The sequence below is a fragment of the Gavia stellata genome, chromosome 10 (genome assembly GCF_030936135.1).
Source record: "Gavia stellata isolate bGavSte3 chromosome 10, bGavSte3.hap2, whole genome shotgun sequence".
Classification (NCBI taxonomy): domain Eukaryota; kingdom Metazoa; phylum Chordata; class Aves; order Gaviiformes; family Gaviidae; genus Gavia; species Gavia stellata.
The window spans coordinates 17,604,760-17,622,422 of record NC_082603.1 but is presented as its reverse complement, the minus strand read 5'-3'; the positions used below and the strand labels follow the sequence as shown (position 1 = coordinate 17,622,422).

General features: G+C 37.4%; 1 protein-coding gene across 1 annotated transcript in view; it reads left to right on the top strand.

Annotated features, from left to right (window-relative positions):
- Positions 1 to 7,906, top strand: part of RPAP2 (RNA polymerase II associated protein 2) — a 41,568-nt gene extending 33,662 nt beyond the window's left edge. Inside the window, exon 12 of the mRNA XM_059822176.1 lies at positions 7,723 to 7,906. Within this exon, the coding sequence (XP_059678159.1) occupies positions 7,723 to 7,906 (184 nt within the window). The remainder of the gene's footprint in view (positions 1 to 7,722) is intronic.
- The last annotated feature ends 9,757 nt before the right edge of the window (positions 7,907 to 17,663 follow it).

Here is a 17,663-nt window from a genome sequence, read left to right as displayed (position 1 = left end):
AACTGAAGCACTATTATTAAGTGATTGATACATTGGCGACACTCCAGTTATATGTACAGGCAGATGGTCTATGGGCTGCAATACACATCTATGTGAATGAGTTTTATTGCTGATCTGTAACACTTGTTGTATTGACTCAGTCTAGCCATTTGTCTTAAACAAAACAATTAACTTCTGTTTAATCAGTTGTGTTGGAGACTTCCTTCATAGGAACATAATTAAAATGGAATCTAAGACTGTATTCTATAAAACTGCTATATTAAAAGAATGGCATTTCTGATTAGTAACATTTTTATTGCATTGCTAAGCCCATCAAGTCTATAACATAAGAGTAGTGCAAATATATTTGAAGAATTTAAAAAAAAACCCACACAAAACCAGAACACCCCAGTCCTTGTGTGTTGACACAGCAGAACACATTATAATGGCATGGTTGTCCTCATTCATTCATTTAACATGGCTTTTTGTATTTCTAGAGGAGTTTTAACACTAAATGAGATGAACTATTACTGAGAATGACCTGCAGTATCATACTGATATTTAGTTTTTATAAATCTGCTCAAAAGTTTATTTAAATCTCTGGATGAGGATTTGTGCTCTCTGTTCTACTTGCAGTGCAAGGAGTAGGAAATTTACTGTACACAGCTGCTGAAGGAATCTTGGGCTATTGATAAAATTTAAGTACCTTGTATTACTGAAACAACTTTAGGAGCTTCTGTCTAAGTAACGGCATCCTCTTTGGTACTGTCCTGTAACCTGCCTTTGGTCCAAGAAGTAGTACAATATGCTCAGCTTGGCTGTCCATCTGTCAAGTGCAGAAGGGCTTGTTCTGGGCTCCTCAGTGGAGTGCCTTTTCACCAGTCTTCCACAGGGTCAGTTTGGAAAACAGTCCCTCTCCTACCACTTGCCAACTGACATTGCTGCATACGGCTTGTTTTGATCCATGCAGTACCGTTCCAATCCTTTCTACCTTGTAGAAGCAATCAGAGATTATTTCCCTTGTGATTTCAACTCAAAATAGCAGGTACAGAGCTGGGAAGAAGAGTACCTTAATACTCCTTGTAAATTTCAAAAGCAGTTGTATTTAACTAATACTGTCCCAAATGTTTACAAAAACATATGTGGAGAGGGAAAGCTGGAAATCTTGTGGGTTTACGGCCTTGTAACTTAATTCTTGTAAGTATCAATTAATTATTCATAAAGATGGGCTGTCCTACATTCATGACTTTGTTTTTCCAAATCTAGAATTGACTCGTAATATTGCAAGTGTGAGTTTTGAATGGAAATTTGACAGACTTCCAAATTAATGTCCATTATCTGTGACCCACCTGATTGTGGTATTCCCTGCTTTTGAATTAAAGACGTAGACTTCGATAAGCTGCTCTGCTTTCAGAGCCATTTGATCACACACACAAAAAGAGCACTGGATTGCTAACCAGTCCTTGCCAAATCCCAGCAACACACTTCAATGTAGAGTTTCCATTAAAATATTTTTATTTGTGTCTGAATATTGGCAATACCCTGGAAGACTTTTAGCATAAAGGGTTTTTCTATTCAGATAGGGTTCTGTTTAATGCTTTATTGTAGTAGTTGACATGATCAATGGCACTCTACAGAGTGTCTCCTGCACCATTATGTTTCTTCATGTTTTTTAGCATTGTTTCTCCTGAATCAGTCCTTGTTTACAGTGTGACATGACTTTATGTCATAGCAATGGAGCAAATACGCTTTAGCATAGTGCTAATGGCACGTTCCTGGAATGGCTGATTGATCTCTCAGAACCTTTAATAGCTATGTTAAATCACCCGAACTGATCTTAGAGGCTTGTAAGCACTTCTACTCTTTGTTAAGTGTACATAGCACATGTTACAGATCTTCAGCTAATATGCTTGTGGGATGAGAGGACTAGATTGCTTATAGCCATAGTCCAATTTGTGACTGTCCAAAGACGGCAAAAAATGCATTGGACTTCCTTGCAGGTAGGGACCCTTAGCAAGAGTCTATTGATGGCACCTGGATCAGTGGTTTGTTGGCACCCTCCCTGTAGCACAGATGCAGTAGTCTGTGTCTGTGTTTTTGTTGGGGAAGGAAAAAAAAAAGTGCTGCCTACAGTTGCTGCCAGCTCTTGCTTTTTTTCTATGTTCTGAAATGAGTGTTCAAGAAACTTTTGCAATCATTAGTGCAACTCCATCATTCTGATAGAAGAATAGTTATCAGTCGTCCTGGTTATGATGATCTTAAAAAATTAAGTCTTAAGTGCCTAAAACAAAAGGTAGAAAGAAACTGAGAGAATTTAAAAAACCCAAAACTTTTATGTTGTGATGATTGTTGAGAGTCTTATTCACAGTGCTCAAATGCCTATAACTGGCAAAAATGTTTATATCCTATTTTCCAAAGCTTTCTATGGAAGGACAGATTGTGCTTGACTGTTCTGTCCTTCTGCTTTATAATTCTGTTCTTGAACAAGTTCCAAGCATGCCAAACAAGGTAGGGTAAGGGACTGAAATAATTGTGCTCAGATCCATGGCTTCTGTCATGATCAGTGGCTTTTATTTTTTTAAGCTTCTGCCATTAGAAAAAGTTAGGAAGACTGGCAATAATTATCTTTTCCTAGGAGGAGTTTATTATTATTCTTTTGAGACTAAGCATACAACTTTTGTTCATGAGTATACAAGTGCTTTGCATGATACTGGGTAAATTTATATGCACTCAAATTCTCAACACTTTTCATGTAGTTTTAAGTGACCAATTTTGGGGAATGGAAAGGAACCCAACTCTTAGGTGGTTGTGTTCTTAACCCTGTTTTCAGGCATCTGTTTCAGAGAGCTGGAACTGGCTGATAACACAGTGGTGGCTTTGAAGATTTAACTTTTTGCAAAGGGGATCACAGAATTCATCTTAAACAAAAAGTCCAGAAAGGTTTTCCTGAGATCCAGTATCTGAGGGGAGGATGGTACTAAACAATTATGGGGCTTTTTTGAAAGAATATTCCCACCTTTGTATAGGAAGTGCTAATTAGTCCTTTTAAACTACATAAAAATATTACTCCACCATTGTCCTTTCTGAATGTGTTCAGCTGTCTTGATTAAGGTATGCATAGATCTAAGAACGAGTTGCGCACACTACCATATCAATTAATGAAATTTACTCCATATAATGTGACTGACTTGTAAAAATATTTTAATTTAGATTAAACTCCTAAATATACTTGTCAAATATTTGTAAGGCTACTAATTCATAGAAAGCTTGGGTCTTGAGTTGAAACACTGAAACTATGTAAACATTTTGCGGTAGCCAGATGTCATTTAATAGCTTGGTCTTCACATGAATTTAACTTTTTTTTCCTTGAACATGTAACATATGTGGAGTAGCCAGCAAATACGAATTTTATCAATCAGATATAGTTTTACATTTTTAACTCTTTTTAAACTTTACAAAGACCTGTTTACCATATGGTGTAAGTGGGTGTGCAGGAAACGACACTGTTTCATGAAGTCTGATACATAATGTACTACTTTTCCATGAACTGTGCATGAACATTTCCTTTTAATGGGTGTGCTGAAGGCAAGCCTTTGAAGCAGGGGTCTATAATTGGACAGTAACATTTGTGTTTGTGTGCTTCTGTAGGTGATTGTTGTAAAATCACTTAATCCTTTAGCTTTTCATATTTTTATTTGACTTTATTCACAAAAGTTTGTTCCACATTAATCTTAGAACATGTGAAAGAAGTAACAGAAAAGCAGAATTTATATTTTTCTTTTCATTGTTGTAGTAGCCAGTTGTAGTTATTGTGGTCCCAAGTATCCTATTTCCTGTTTATATTCTACATCTTTTGAAGTAGAGTGCAGCAGAGTTTCAAGGCAATTCCATGATCCTTGAACTGAAATCCTGTATATCATTAAATTGAATTAGTCATGGTAGTTTCTTCAGAGATAGGGTTGTTGCAGCTTTCAGTGGCTTGAAGATACTGATTCCAAATACTGTTCTGGCTTATTTGCTTATAGTTATGCTTTAATTCGGTTCGCATTTCGTGCAAGGATGAGAGCACAGCCCTTAATGCTCTTTTGTGCAGTACCTTGCATATACATTGGATCAGTGTTACTTAGAGCATAGAACTTACCACTCAGTGCAAGCTTGCAACTTGTGCTTGCTCCTTTTGCAGACAAAAGCTTCTGCTTCTGTTCTAACAGGCACTTAAAAGTAGAAAAGGACTTGACAATAACTGCTTTTCAAATGACAAGTTAAAGCATCATTTAAATGCCAAAAGGACACAGTTTTCCAAGATTAAAGTGTTTGTACATATATTCATGAATGTTTAACACATTGTCCCTTCTAGATGCAATTTTTAACTAATTGCTAGAAACTTACACTTGCCTCTCTGAAATTACGTTTTGATTTAGTCTCCTGCTTATCAGATAATTAGTAGTTTAATTAGTTTTTAAAGTTCAGGTAACGAAAAAAAATTGATCCACAGGTAAAACATCTTTTCTTTTTTTTTTACTTTGTTTTTCAGTATTTAATGCCTGGCAGCTTCTCTGACAATAGCAATACCTTTTTCTTTCTTATTGTGGGCTATAATAGCTACTCTTTAAACAGAGTGTCTTAAACAGGGTCTGATAGTTAGGAGATGTTTGTAATTCATGAAACTATGTAATATCACAGACTGCAGTTCCCCCCCCCCCCCAAAAAAAATATATATTAAAAAAATAGATTGCTTAGCATGCGAGCTTCATGGTATAAAGATTTTAGTTTTAGAATATCACTTAAAACTGCGTAAGTTTTCTGCTCTTTTTGAAGAATAACATCCTTATCAATGTCCTCTTAAGGTAGGAGGAAGAAAATTCAGCTAAAAATGCATGTAAATCTACAACATTGCCAAGAGAGTGTTTTGCAATGTTACAGCCGCCTGGCACCAGCACTCAGGAAGTCATGACTGTTTATGCCACCGGTCTCTTTTCATATATAACCTACTTAATCTCAAGAAGGGCGAATTGAAGACTAGTAATAGTGCATCTCCAGGTCTTTCTCCCACTGCCCTTGTCTCCAGACTAACACTCTGAAATGGTCACTCTGAGCCTCTACCAGCACTTCCTCTGCTCCCCTGCTGATAAAGCATCATAATGCAAAAATCAACCTCCAGATTGTGAACCCTGCGCAGAGGCACTCTGTTTTACCAGTTTAAATAGTAACTGCTGTACTTCTCACCAGGAAAGAAACAACTCAGTCCTGTCTGTCATGAAGTACATTACAAAACCTAGTGGCCTCAGTCCAAAAATCACAAATCCAACTGTGAATACTTCTCTTTTGTGGAAGGGTTTATATAGCAGAGTTTGTGCATAAATCTGTTTCTTTCCACACCATGTCCTTACTTTGAGCATCTCTTAAAGTCCTTCTCACCAAGTGACAGTGTTTGGTGGTTGAAATATTTCGCTAAATGTACGTACTGAAATGGAATCCAAAAAGAAATGGAAAATAATTTAACTCTTTAAAAGTCTGTTTATTAATCAAAAATTTTGGTAAATTTATTTTTGTATTAACGGACTCTAAGGATCTTAGAAGACATAGTAAATAGTGTTGTATTGCTATTTTTGCTTAATTTAAAAGAATCTTCTTTTGTATGCAGCTTTCTTCGAGTGGAGATGGTCTTAATACCAATGACTGCAGGGAGATTGATCTCAGTTGTTACTCACTTAAAGGCTGTCTGACCTGGGAAGTTTTTGGGAAGCTGTAGACTGCCTTGAGTTTCTTACTAAAAGTACATAATTTCACAAACATATTCTAAAATAACTCTTTCCTATATGGTGTCAATGGCACTATTTATCTAAATAAAGTATTTGAGATGAAGTAACTGTTGCTAGACTATGAGTTCTTGTTATCTTGTCAGTAACATTTGGTGTTGAAGTTACTTAACATTCAGCATAAGCTTTAATACTTGATTTTGTTCATTAAAGATTTTTTAAAAATATTTGTGCTTAGAAAGTAGATTCAGCTATTGCTACCTTTGCAATATTTTGCAATAGAATTATGAGAAAAAGAAAGGACTTTAGGATGAAAATAGATTTGGATAAAATTAAAGCACAAATGAAAACCAACAGCTTGACATTTTACCTCATCTCCATACAGATATTATATAGGTAGATGATCTGCATGGTGATAGCTCCTTCCAAACTGAGGAATGCATTTTAGCAGCACTATGCATGTTTGGTTTGGGATCCTTTGAAGATTATGCCTTCCATTGCTGTTCTTGTTGATTCTGGAACTAAGTGCAATATACAGTAATGACTGCCTTGCAGTTTCCATGATTTCAGATGATGAATAACATTCTCTTTGGGGATGTACGCTAATGCCCTATTTATTTCCATTGTCTGTTCTCATGCAAATACTTTATTCTCCTAGTTGGCAACTACTTTCAGCTTCCATTCATTGCAGTTTTTAAAATCAGCGGGAACTGGATAAACTCCACCTACTCAGCAATTCAGAAAATCAGGCCCAAATGGAACATTTTCTGTAAAATGTTGTTGCTAAATAGCCAATTTTGAAAGGCCAAGTATTGTTTGAATTTTAAAGCTAAACTTCATGAGCTGAATTCAGAAATATGATTTCCTCCCCCCCACCCGCCTTTGATTCTCCTGTTTTTCTGAAGCGCTCTAAAGTCTGCAGGCACTTTGAGACTTGAAGCACTTAATTGTGTTACCAAACAGAAAATAGTTTCACTACAGCAAATCTTTACTATGGTATCAGTTTTAAAACTGAAGTTTAGTATCCCGTATAAAAACTTCTCAAGATTAAATTAGCTTTGTTCTAGTTTTGTCCAGCTTGCTTAAAGCCTATTTTTTAAACAGTTCAGTGTGTAAGAAATACAATTTAAACTTCTTTAAGGTACAGGCTGTCAAAACTAAGGAATCAAGTTGCTCTGATTACTCACTCAAATTGCTCCTTGGTTTGGGAATGCAATTGGTGTCTCATGTGCCCATGTGTGTCAATTAAAATTAATAATAATCCAAAATGCCTCTATGAGAGGCTTCTGTGTGTTTGGAGAAATCTCAACATAAAGCAAAATGCATTTGCTATTTTGACATACTGTGTGTTTTATGGCATCCAGAACAGGGGGAGAATCATACAAGTAAGTGACCCTCTTGAATGTCTTTATGAAGTTTGACAGTGCGTGACTTACCAATTAAGTACAACTTCTGTCAAGGAGCCCTGTTAATAATTTGTAGTTAAAATATTCTTCTTAGTTACTTTAAGACAGAATTTTATAGCTCTTTTATATTTTACTCATACAAAGAACTATACAACTTTTACAGTATGAATGTTTAGGAGCTTTTTGGTAAAGAAGAAAACAGTGACTGATACCTTTCCTTTTTATGTGTAATTATATAACATTTTGCACTTTGTTCTGAATTCTGTTATATAACATCAATATACGACTGATTAGAGGCATACAAACTACTAGCCCATTTTTTTCTAATTAGATTTTTATTTTTTTAGTTTCACTACAACTTCATAAAAATTCATATTTTGGTACAGATCATATTGTATATAATACATGCAATCTTATGTACTGTAATGAATAAAGTGTGATATTATGAACTGCGTTTCTTCCATACAGTTGTCTGAACTCACAAGCTTTGCTTTTTCTACATCTGACACTGAAAAGTCGCTTTTCTGTGTCAAATATGGTTTGGTTTTGGTTTGTTGTTTTTTTTTTTTTTTTTCCAGACTCTCACAAATTACTCCACTTTTCAAGAATATTCAGACGAGCCCAATGTACACACAGTTCCTGACTACGTTGCTGGAAGAACTGCATTTCAAAAATGAAGATTTGGAAAGTTTAACAAGAATATTTAGAAAGGACTGCCTACTTGAATGGTCAGTAAATTTTAAGCTATTTTGCATGTCATAAAAATAAGCCAGTTAACAACGGTTATAGTTTTCAGCATTTTGTAAGTATGCACAGTAACTACAGATCGTATCAGCCAGAGTAGAAAATGTGTCAAGTACATTTTGAAGTAAGGAAATACATATGGTATGGAAATGAGTGTCATCATTTTGTCACTTACAGTAAATGCCAGCTGCTTACTTATCACTTTAATCGTTTGAGAATATATTGGTTTAGTGGAATTTTGGGAGGAATTTTTACTCAAGTTCTAGTACAATTTATAAAAAAAAAATCCTGTGTGGCTGTAATGGCTAAGTCTTAGCAGGGTGTTTTTATTATTAAAATGAAATTGTTATGTTCAGTCTTTGTGATATAAAATTGAGCTCAAAGTCATGTATTTTTTGCGTAATACTGAGATTACATTTTGCATTCTGGGTAGGCTGAAAAGATTAAGAGCAAATATCTTATTTATGCTGATCGTATTCAACTGATTCAATTAATATAGCATTATAGTATTTAATTAAGTAATTAGTGTATTAACATTACTGATCTCACTCCTTTGTTCCCCACAGAATAAGGTGATCATCTTAACATCTCCCACTATCTGAAATAGTGGCACACAGAACAAAAGGACACCAATTGTTGGAACTTTTTTTAAAATGAAAAATGAAATTTAGTATTCTTACACTTCTTGCACTTCTGCTTTTTCATTTCCTTCCTATGAATAAGAATTTTGAAGTCTTATGGAGAAGCTGACTATAACAGCAGTTCAAGGTATGCATGAAGACTAGTTAAAATGTGGATGATCTGAAAACTGTCTATTTAAAAGCAGTAGAAAGGAATTTGGATTGGTTTGTTTTTTCCTTGCTTTGAAAATTTTCATCCAAAATGTGTCTACAGAAATTGGGGAAAGAGAGGGGAAAAAAAAAAAACATATTAGCCTGGAGTTTTAAGAACACTGCTGCTGACATTTTTCCAGTTGACCCAATGGATGGACCAGTACTTTTTAAGAACGATGATGACAGTACAAAAAGATGCCTGATCTATAGCCTCTTTGTCTTGCCACTTATAAGAAAAGAGGTGGTCTTTGAACTTGTGTAAAAGTTATTTTAAGCAGTCTCTAATGGTTATTAATTTGGACTTTAAAATATATTTTAATAACTAAAAACTTAACTTTTGGCCTTCAGTAGTCCATTTAATTTAGAAAAGTTGTGTTGTTTAGACTGTGTTTAGACTTGCTTCTGTCACTAACTGATTATAAAATGCAATTTAAAACTAATCCACTAGTAATTCTTAATGATTCTGTAATACGGTTTATTGCATAGTTCTCAGTTCATAGGACACTGTCCTTTGAGAGGCTTGAGAAGAAAGTTTTAACTGACAGTGCTTAGTCTGCAGCAAATGCCAGCACTACTTAAGGCTGAAGCAAGACTTACTAGGGCTGCTACATAGCAACTCCATTTAAAAACGTTTATTCCTTTGTCTTGTTCTTATAATTGGACACCAAAAGGGAACTCTGCACTTAATTATTTTACTGGTCTGTAGTTCCTTCATGATAATCAGGATAAATATGTTGATTTCTTTTGACACAGAGAAGTCCATGCAGCTTTTCCGTGGAAGCTTCATTGTGCAGTAGAGTTTATTTAGATGATGCTTGACTTTTCCTAACTTACCTTCTAATGGGAAATTATGTTCAGTATAACTCGTAAAAGCAACAATTTAGAATGAGGAAAACATGTAATGCAGAGTTAAAGCTATGCATTTTTCTAAGTATGCAAAAGGAAAAAAAATACCCATCGTGATCAGAGCATGTCTGATGTCAAATTCGTAAGAATTCATGATGTAATCTGGGTAGAAGGTTTATTGGTTTTGTGCCATGATGGAAAACTTTTTACTTGATACATATACAAAGAAGGGACAAGACCTCACGGAAAGACAAGCTTATAGAAGACTGAGTAATAGGTATGATACTCTGAGCAAAACTTAAATCTTGAATTTATATCTATCTGCTTCTGATTTTGGAAGTTAAATATATTTCTATTTTTAGCTAGTACTTCACTGTAGATTCTGAGCAAGCCATTGTTCTATTCCTTGTACATTTACCTTGGGGCATAAAGGTTGCAACTATGCCATGACAATGCTGCTATACTGAGTACGCCTAGAAGGTATTACAAATGTGCATCATACCAGGAATATGACTGTGTTTCATCAGGTTTGATGGCTTTTTACACTTCCTGTCAATTTAGTGGTGTGATTTTTTGTTGTTGTTGTTTTGGGGGTTTTTTATACTTTTTTATAGTTTGGGTTTTTTTTTTATTTTATTTTTATTTTTTTATACTTTTTTATAGTTTTTTATACTTGGTCTTCGGCACTTGCTGTGTAGAAAATGTATGGACTTTTAATAAGAGTGAATAGGTCCCAGGCCCAAAGACCTCTCTATCAGGGTTCACTGTAGCTGCTTTTACTGTCCACCTTAGCAGCTCAGAAAAGTAAGCTTCCAGGATTTTTGTATCTCCTCCTTGGCAGCTGTGTAGTAAGCTCACTCATTCTTTTCCTTGCCCTAAGAGAACAGAATAACCTTTGTCCTTCCATGACCACCTTCATCAGTCCAGAAGAGAGACTTCTATAATATGCTGGAAATGCCCTGAAAGGATAGTCTCCACTTACCTTTAATGATTTCATCTTCCTTAGGCATGAGTAAAAAACGTGTAAATAAATGCAAAAAGTCTACATATACTCATTACTTTTGAGTACGAGAAAGGCTGTAGACTCATCTCAAAAGGATCTTTTGTACTAGCAGCCTTAACTAGTTGTACGAAGAGCACAACTCAAGAACCAGAAATTCAGTTCATTTGTGTAGTTTTCTTATGAGCATGTTTTGTAACAGCTTAACTGCTTAGAAATGTTCAAATCTAGACCTCATTTAAGAGCTTAAAGCTAATTTCTGCCACAACTATCTGTCCTTTAACAGACTTTACTCTTTCGCAGCTCACTTTTTTTTTTTTGCTTCCCCCTTCTTGTTTTGGTTGTGTTTGCAGGCAGATTGTTTCCTTGTGGCCTTGCTGCTGTGCTTATTGTTTTTCCTTCCTATGTTAGTTAAGCTGATGAGAACAGTTGACACTCGGTGGTGAGTTTGAGCCTTATCTCAGATACGCTAAATTTTAATGACTTACTTGTGAGCTGCAGGCATGTAGGGACATTATGGACCTGGGGCTTAGCGTAGATGGAACATAAGAACAACACTATGAAAGGGGCGTGAGCTTGGTAAAGCCAAGCTTAGATTGTAAGGATCATGAAGTCATAGAAGTCTATTGCTGTGACCATGTAAAGCATCCAAGCCTGTCTGGCAGCAGACCTGTAGCAGGGCAAATATGGTATGATGTGTTTCTCTTAATAGCAGGGGGGCAGGGGGGAAGCCAGACTTCTATGGTGATATTTTTTTTTCTGACATATATAATAGATACAGTAAAGAATAGAAGAACACTGTAGTTTAAAGCTTAAAGCAAAGCCTGCTTCATGCTGTTGCAGCTTCTCAGTATCAAAGGAGGAGTGTGTGACATATACCTGCATAGTGCAGATACGGATTTCATACTGAGTTTTCTATAGATGTAATGAAGTAATCTCAGGAGGAGAACAGTGTTAATGAAACCACGTATACAGAGAGAAATTCGAATTGTTCAAAGTTATTCAAAGCAGTCTTTGTGCTGGCCAAAGAGCATGGAGGAAAAGCTTTTGTGTCTATTTTCACACCAAAGTTCAGTTGACGGTCCTGTAAATACTGTCAGTGTTAAGTACTGCATACTGTAATACTGAATTTCCTAGCATAGAGCCCTTCACTGCTGCTGTTCAATTATTCGTGCCCATTGACCAAGCTTGCTGATTTTTCTTGGGTTTTGGAGGAAGAAGAGGATTCAGAGTGGTTGCCTTGATAGTCACTATTTCAGGAAAGTGGGCAAGTCATAATGTAACCTGTAAATTATCAGGTATTCAAAGAGGTTACCCTGCACCTTTGTAAAATTTGCAAATCATGTTGTGCTCATATATGGTAATGCAAAATTCTACATGAAAATAAGCAGAAGAGAGCTTGATTTATTTCATCGAAGGCTATCAGAACAAAAAAGTGCCTTAGTAAATCTAGAGCAGTACAACTGACATGACTGGGCTGCTGGCTAAACCTAGGACTGCAAAGTTATATCTACCCTGTCTTTAAAGAGTGATGCAGGGAGCAACAGTGTGGTACATACATGAGATACATCTGGGGCCTCAAAGGCTGCGTCCACACTACACATGGAAGATTCACCTGTATTTTCACTATTCAGTCTCAGTAAGTAGTTTAAGCGAGGCATCTGTTGTGGTTTTGGGGGGGGAAATAACGGTCCTGTGAATCTCAAGTGTTGAACCTGCATGTCCTACCCTTCTCTCCATTGTTTGAGAGAATCTGGACTCTACAAAATCCAAGAGGGGATGAGCAGCTCAGCTGGACATTATGTCTCAGCTGACCTTTAACTGCTGGAGAGAAAAGGACTTACACATCAGGGAGATGAAAACGGAACAGAGAAGGGTAAAGCGGTATTCATGTGTTCTAAATTTAGGCATCCAACCCTCAGTACCTGCCTGTCTCCGTTTATTTCAGAGAGAACTAATGCTCTTAAAATTAGGTTCTTCAAATCATACCTTAGTGCAGTGTATGAAGTGGGTGGTGTTAATGCCTCTGCCCCTTTTCCCCTGGTGGCAGAAAGGAAGCAGGTAAGTCAGCTAAGAACTTTGACCATGGTACACAGAATTTTTTTCTTAACCTGTAAGAGTTAAAACCAAAAGAATCAAAGTGAATGGCAGTCTTTAGGAAAAAAAATAATGCCCATGTGTTCAAAGTATGTCCAGGAGGTTACACACTAGTTCTACAATTTGCCTCTAAGCTTTCCATACTTACTGTTTATTTCTGCAATTGTTTATGAACATCCAGTACTGTGGGTGGGATTTAGCTTGATCTCACTGGGGTAGCAGGTAGTGCTGAACTGTCATTTCCAATGAGCATTAAATATTGAAAACACAGAATCAGCCTGTCTTTGGCAAGTCTTAAGTTTCCATAAGTGGCAGATGGTATACAAGGCAGGGCTAGGCACCTATAAAGACCTCTGTTTCTCAACTGTATATCTCTACCACCTGACAGCCAGTCATTCTCTGATTAGAGTCAGAGGAAGTGGGTGTGCCTTCCATTAGCAAAGACAGAAAGTAATATTGCTAGAGACTTTTCCTCTTGTGAGCTGCTTTTTTTCTGACTCTTCATCTTAGAACCACTTCTTCGCACAGACTGCAGACAGTGCTTTGGGAGACGGGCTGCCTGAAAGGTGCTGTAGAACATAAACTAGCATTTGTGGTGCTGAACAGGTTTTGGTGAGGTGGGGGGAGAGCTGGAAGCCTATGTCTTCAAGTAGCTCTCATTTGAGCACTCTGGTTTCAAAAAGCAAGAGAAAGCGTATGGTGCCTCAGTGGCTGATCTGGACATGTGTGACAAATGTTAGTCATTCCCCCTGGGTTACTTGCAGCTGTAGAGCAAGGCAAACTGGAGTTCTGAAAAAATAGACAAGACTAGCCAAAAAGAGTAATAATTAGCAAGAAGAAAGGTGAGAAACAACCACCAGCCTTTTTAACCTGTTCTTGCCCTGGAGAATGGGCAATATTGTGAGATACCTTTTGGGCATCCTCCTCAAAATAGTCTCCTCAGTACAGCATCACGTTTGGGGCAGCATTAACAGTAATGTCAGGGCTGGAAATGCCAGGAACAAAGGCCGCCAACTTTCTGACCAGTGTTTCCGAGATCTGTGAGACAGGTTTATCTTCCCACTGACTTTGCCACCATAGTTGAATGTATAGACTTAAGTCCTAGACTTAGGAAGGCTTATCAATCAGAATAACGCAGTAAGTGTGGCCCCTGTAACATTTCAGATGTCCACCTGTTTGTTGATTTTACTGTGCTATTCTGCAGTTACCTGAAGACAGCAGCTCCCTAATGAGTCCCTCCTCCAAGAACAGACTAGAGCTGACACATTGGTCATCATAAGGCAGTCACATCTCACCACTATGAAAACTCCCCCCTTAGAAGTCAGTCTCCAGAATGCTTCGGTATTCTGTACTTTAAAGGCAAAGTCTTTAGTACATTTTTGCATGCTGTGATTACCTGCAGGAGCTGCATGCAAACATGCAAACAAAGCCAGTGGGACTTCTGACTGGTACATCCTGCATCATTGCAAGCCACGTCAAATCAATGCCATTTACGGCACTTTTTAGCCTCTTAAATTTCATGGGGTATGTAACTGAATTGAACATGTAGTGGGACAGCAGCAGCTTCCTGGAGAGTCCTGCAATTTGGTTAGAGTTAAGTCATCACTACAGAGAGTTTGAAGGACTTTGGATACAGCTTTAATAAGCTGCAAACACTTAGATCAGGATTTACATCATAAATCTTGCCTTTTTGTTCTACTCGAATGGGAGTGTCTACAAATCAGGTTAATATAATTTAACAGTACAGTAGTTAAGTAACAAAAAAGATCATAATTGGTAGTATTATCTAAGAAGCCAAAACAACCCTGCTTACAGCTGCCAGCTAAGATCTGACTCATCTAAAGTATTTTATAGCAACCATATGTTAGGCATGTCTATCTCACCTATGATGCAAAAAAAAAGATAATGTTTCCTAATCAGGATTTGCCACTGAGCAGGATTTTCCATAAACATCTCAGTATTGCAATCGCTATCCACAGTCAGGAGAAAGCCTGTGGCAGACATTTCCGATTTGTTAATTTAACAAGTAGAATAAATGGCTACAAATCTGTGGCTAGTACTGATTCAGCAAGGCTGGCTGTAGTTCAAAGTATAGGTATGTTACTTCAGCAGTTGACATGCTAAAACATCACTCAGGAATTCTGTGTTAGAAGGTAATTTCAGAATACTGCACTTCTTGTGCAAAAAACCCTGGGTGTTTCAAACTGAAGACAGTCTTGAAGGAGGAACGACCATGCGATACATTAAAAATGCTTCACTGAGACAGTGCAAGCAAAGTTGTATTAGTATAGTATATTTACCTGCATAGCCAGAAAAGAGAGGGTGAATTAATATCAGTATAGGAGAGAAAGATTAAAAATGAAGTTTGAAAATATTAAGGTCTTTTGATAACAATGCAGTTTGTTAAGCTAGAATAACCACTGCATTTTAACGAAAAGGCAGACACTGCTGTAAACCCCCTTGGGAAGTTTTTACATCCAGTTCACTTTTACACAGAAACCTGCCTAAGCCTACACCTCTCTGCAATCTGACATTAGTCCTTGCACAAAGATGGGTTAAACGTCCATCAGCCTTAACTATTCCTAGGCTGTTGCTGCAGTATCTGAGTAGTCTAAAGGAGTAATATGGGGGATGAAGCTGCAGTCCTGACACTCCCTTCTGTTCTCAAAAGGACAGTAGTTTTACTGCTTAAAGCTCTGATCACAAACCTCCTGTTGATGCAAATGAGAGCAAACTGTTGTCTTTGTAATTATATACCTTATTGAGGAATCACAATCTCTCTTTTTTTTTGAAGAGAAGCCCTTCACTTAAAAGCTTTTTTTAATACATTCTTTTTTTCTGAACTGTGGGCTCTCACTAAGTAAAAAAATAAAAAGCAAAGTAGATATTTTTGCTGCTTAAGATCTTTGGCTTATCATAAAATTGCACAACTAGAAATGTAGTTAAAGTGTTTCTTCCTTATTAAGATAATTTCTCCAGAGGGCATTTGAAAACTTGGAAAATAAGTGATTTTACAGGTACTACATTAGTCCTCAACAGCTCTGGGTCAGATACATGTCAACTCTGCTAACTATTCATTTCTAAGATCCTCCCAAGCTCTGTTTTTTTGTACACTGAACATCTGATGCTTCTTGTTTTTCTTCTATAACCACAGATGTGCCCTCTTCAAAAAACTCACAATCTCAAAATACTAAACTGACAAGCTGAGTGTCAAACCACACACCCCAAGCAGCAAGCAGTGCTGAAGAAAAACAGAATCACGCTTGAAGAAAAACAGAAGAAATCACACAAATTGTTTCCGAAGAATGAATCTGAAACGTTTCCAACTTGGCACAGGCATTGTTTCTTAAGAATGCAAATGCCATTTGATGCTTTTAGTTTTTATGCTCACTTACTGTATAAGCAGAGGCTGCTCTCAGAAAGAAGAGAATAATTTGAACAATGCTTTGTATTTTGTTGTTAAGATGAGTTTTATCTCTCTTTGAGCTAAACTGGAGCCTTGCTATGGGACCAACATGGGTCATCTTGTTTGCCAAAAAGCAGCACGGGTGTTCCTGTGCTAGTTGAGTTACACGCTAGGGTTAGCAAGGCCTTTATGCTGGGAACGTGTGGTTTTTGTGCGCCACTGAGCCTCTCTGCATCAGAGTCCTCATGTGTTGCTCGCTGAGAGCACACCGTGAGCTGGACAGGAGCTGAGCAAAGCTCCTGTCATGAGCAAGCAGGCCCACAGCTACTGGTTTGCTGTAGCAGGTCCCTACGTTGCAGAAGACTATTTGAGCACAAGGGAGTGAAGTGACTTGTCCAGGTCTTTATGGGCAGGCTATAGCAGGACCCACAGCTCTTTCACCTGTAGTGCTTATCTGCAAGCCATCCCTCCTCCCACTGCAAGGGCTGATGTGGGACAAGATTTGGTCCACAATGCTCTAGTGCTAAGGTGCCACATATTTATAATTCAGCTTGGCAGTATTGCTATATCTGAAAGGCCTCATGATACTGTCCTGCAAAGAATGACACGTAGAGGCAGTAGAAGGGGTCATTTTCACGCTGAAAAAACATGTAAGACCAGCTAGCTGGTTTCTTAATTAAACTGTCAAGCACACTTCACACTTTGCAGCATGCTGTCACCTTATCTCTACAGTTCAAAATTTGTCATAGCATTAAAAAGAAGTTAAAATTTAAAAGGATAGCTACAAATGTGTATTTAGCTGCCTTGAACGCTCTGTCAATATGCAACCGTAAGATAATGCTGTTGTGCAGCTTTCACTGAAAGAAACATTCTTTTTTAAGTCTGGTGATTGAAAAGTAAAACACTGACCTCTACTTTTAGTACTTGACTGCTGAACTTCTGTAAAGATCTGTGTAAGAGTAGTGCTGGATTCTGGGTTACATCATTTATATTGTAAGGGTTTGAGTCAAAAGCTGGATTTTTTTTTTTCCTAGTTCATCTCTATCTGATAACCTTGAATACAGGAGAGATGATGCCTGAAGCAAAGCTGATAAAGTCACCAGTGCTAAGAAGCATGTGTGTTGGAGGGTGGGGGAAGCACAACAGCATAGATACAGATCTTCACATCCCTATTTCCTTTACAAACGGAGGAAGTTCCCTACAGGTTAGCCCAAGAGTATCTGCTCTTACAGCCTGAGAGCTAGCAAAGTACAACTTCCAAGAGCCACAGACTTTTTAAAATACTGAATTCAGTATTTCACAGATAACACTCACTTCATCAAGTTTTTTTCTATACCTAGTGCTACTGAAAGCCTTTTACTAAAAATTCACAACTGGATATCACAGCCATCAGAGTTACAGTCACCCCACCCTGTTTCCTCTCTCTGCTCTGTTCCTGTCTCTTCCCTTTTCTTCCAGATCTTTCCTATTGCCATCCTAGCACCTGGCCACTCCTTTCCACTTTACCCCTTCACTAATTCCAACAGCCAGTGCTCATCCTCCTGCCTGCTCCCTGTCCACCCCTGTAAAACTCCTACCCAAGAGTTCAGTTTC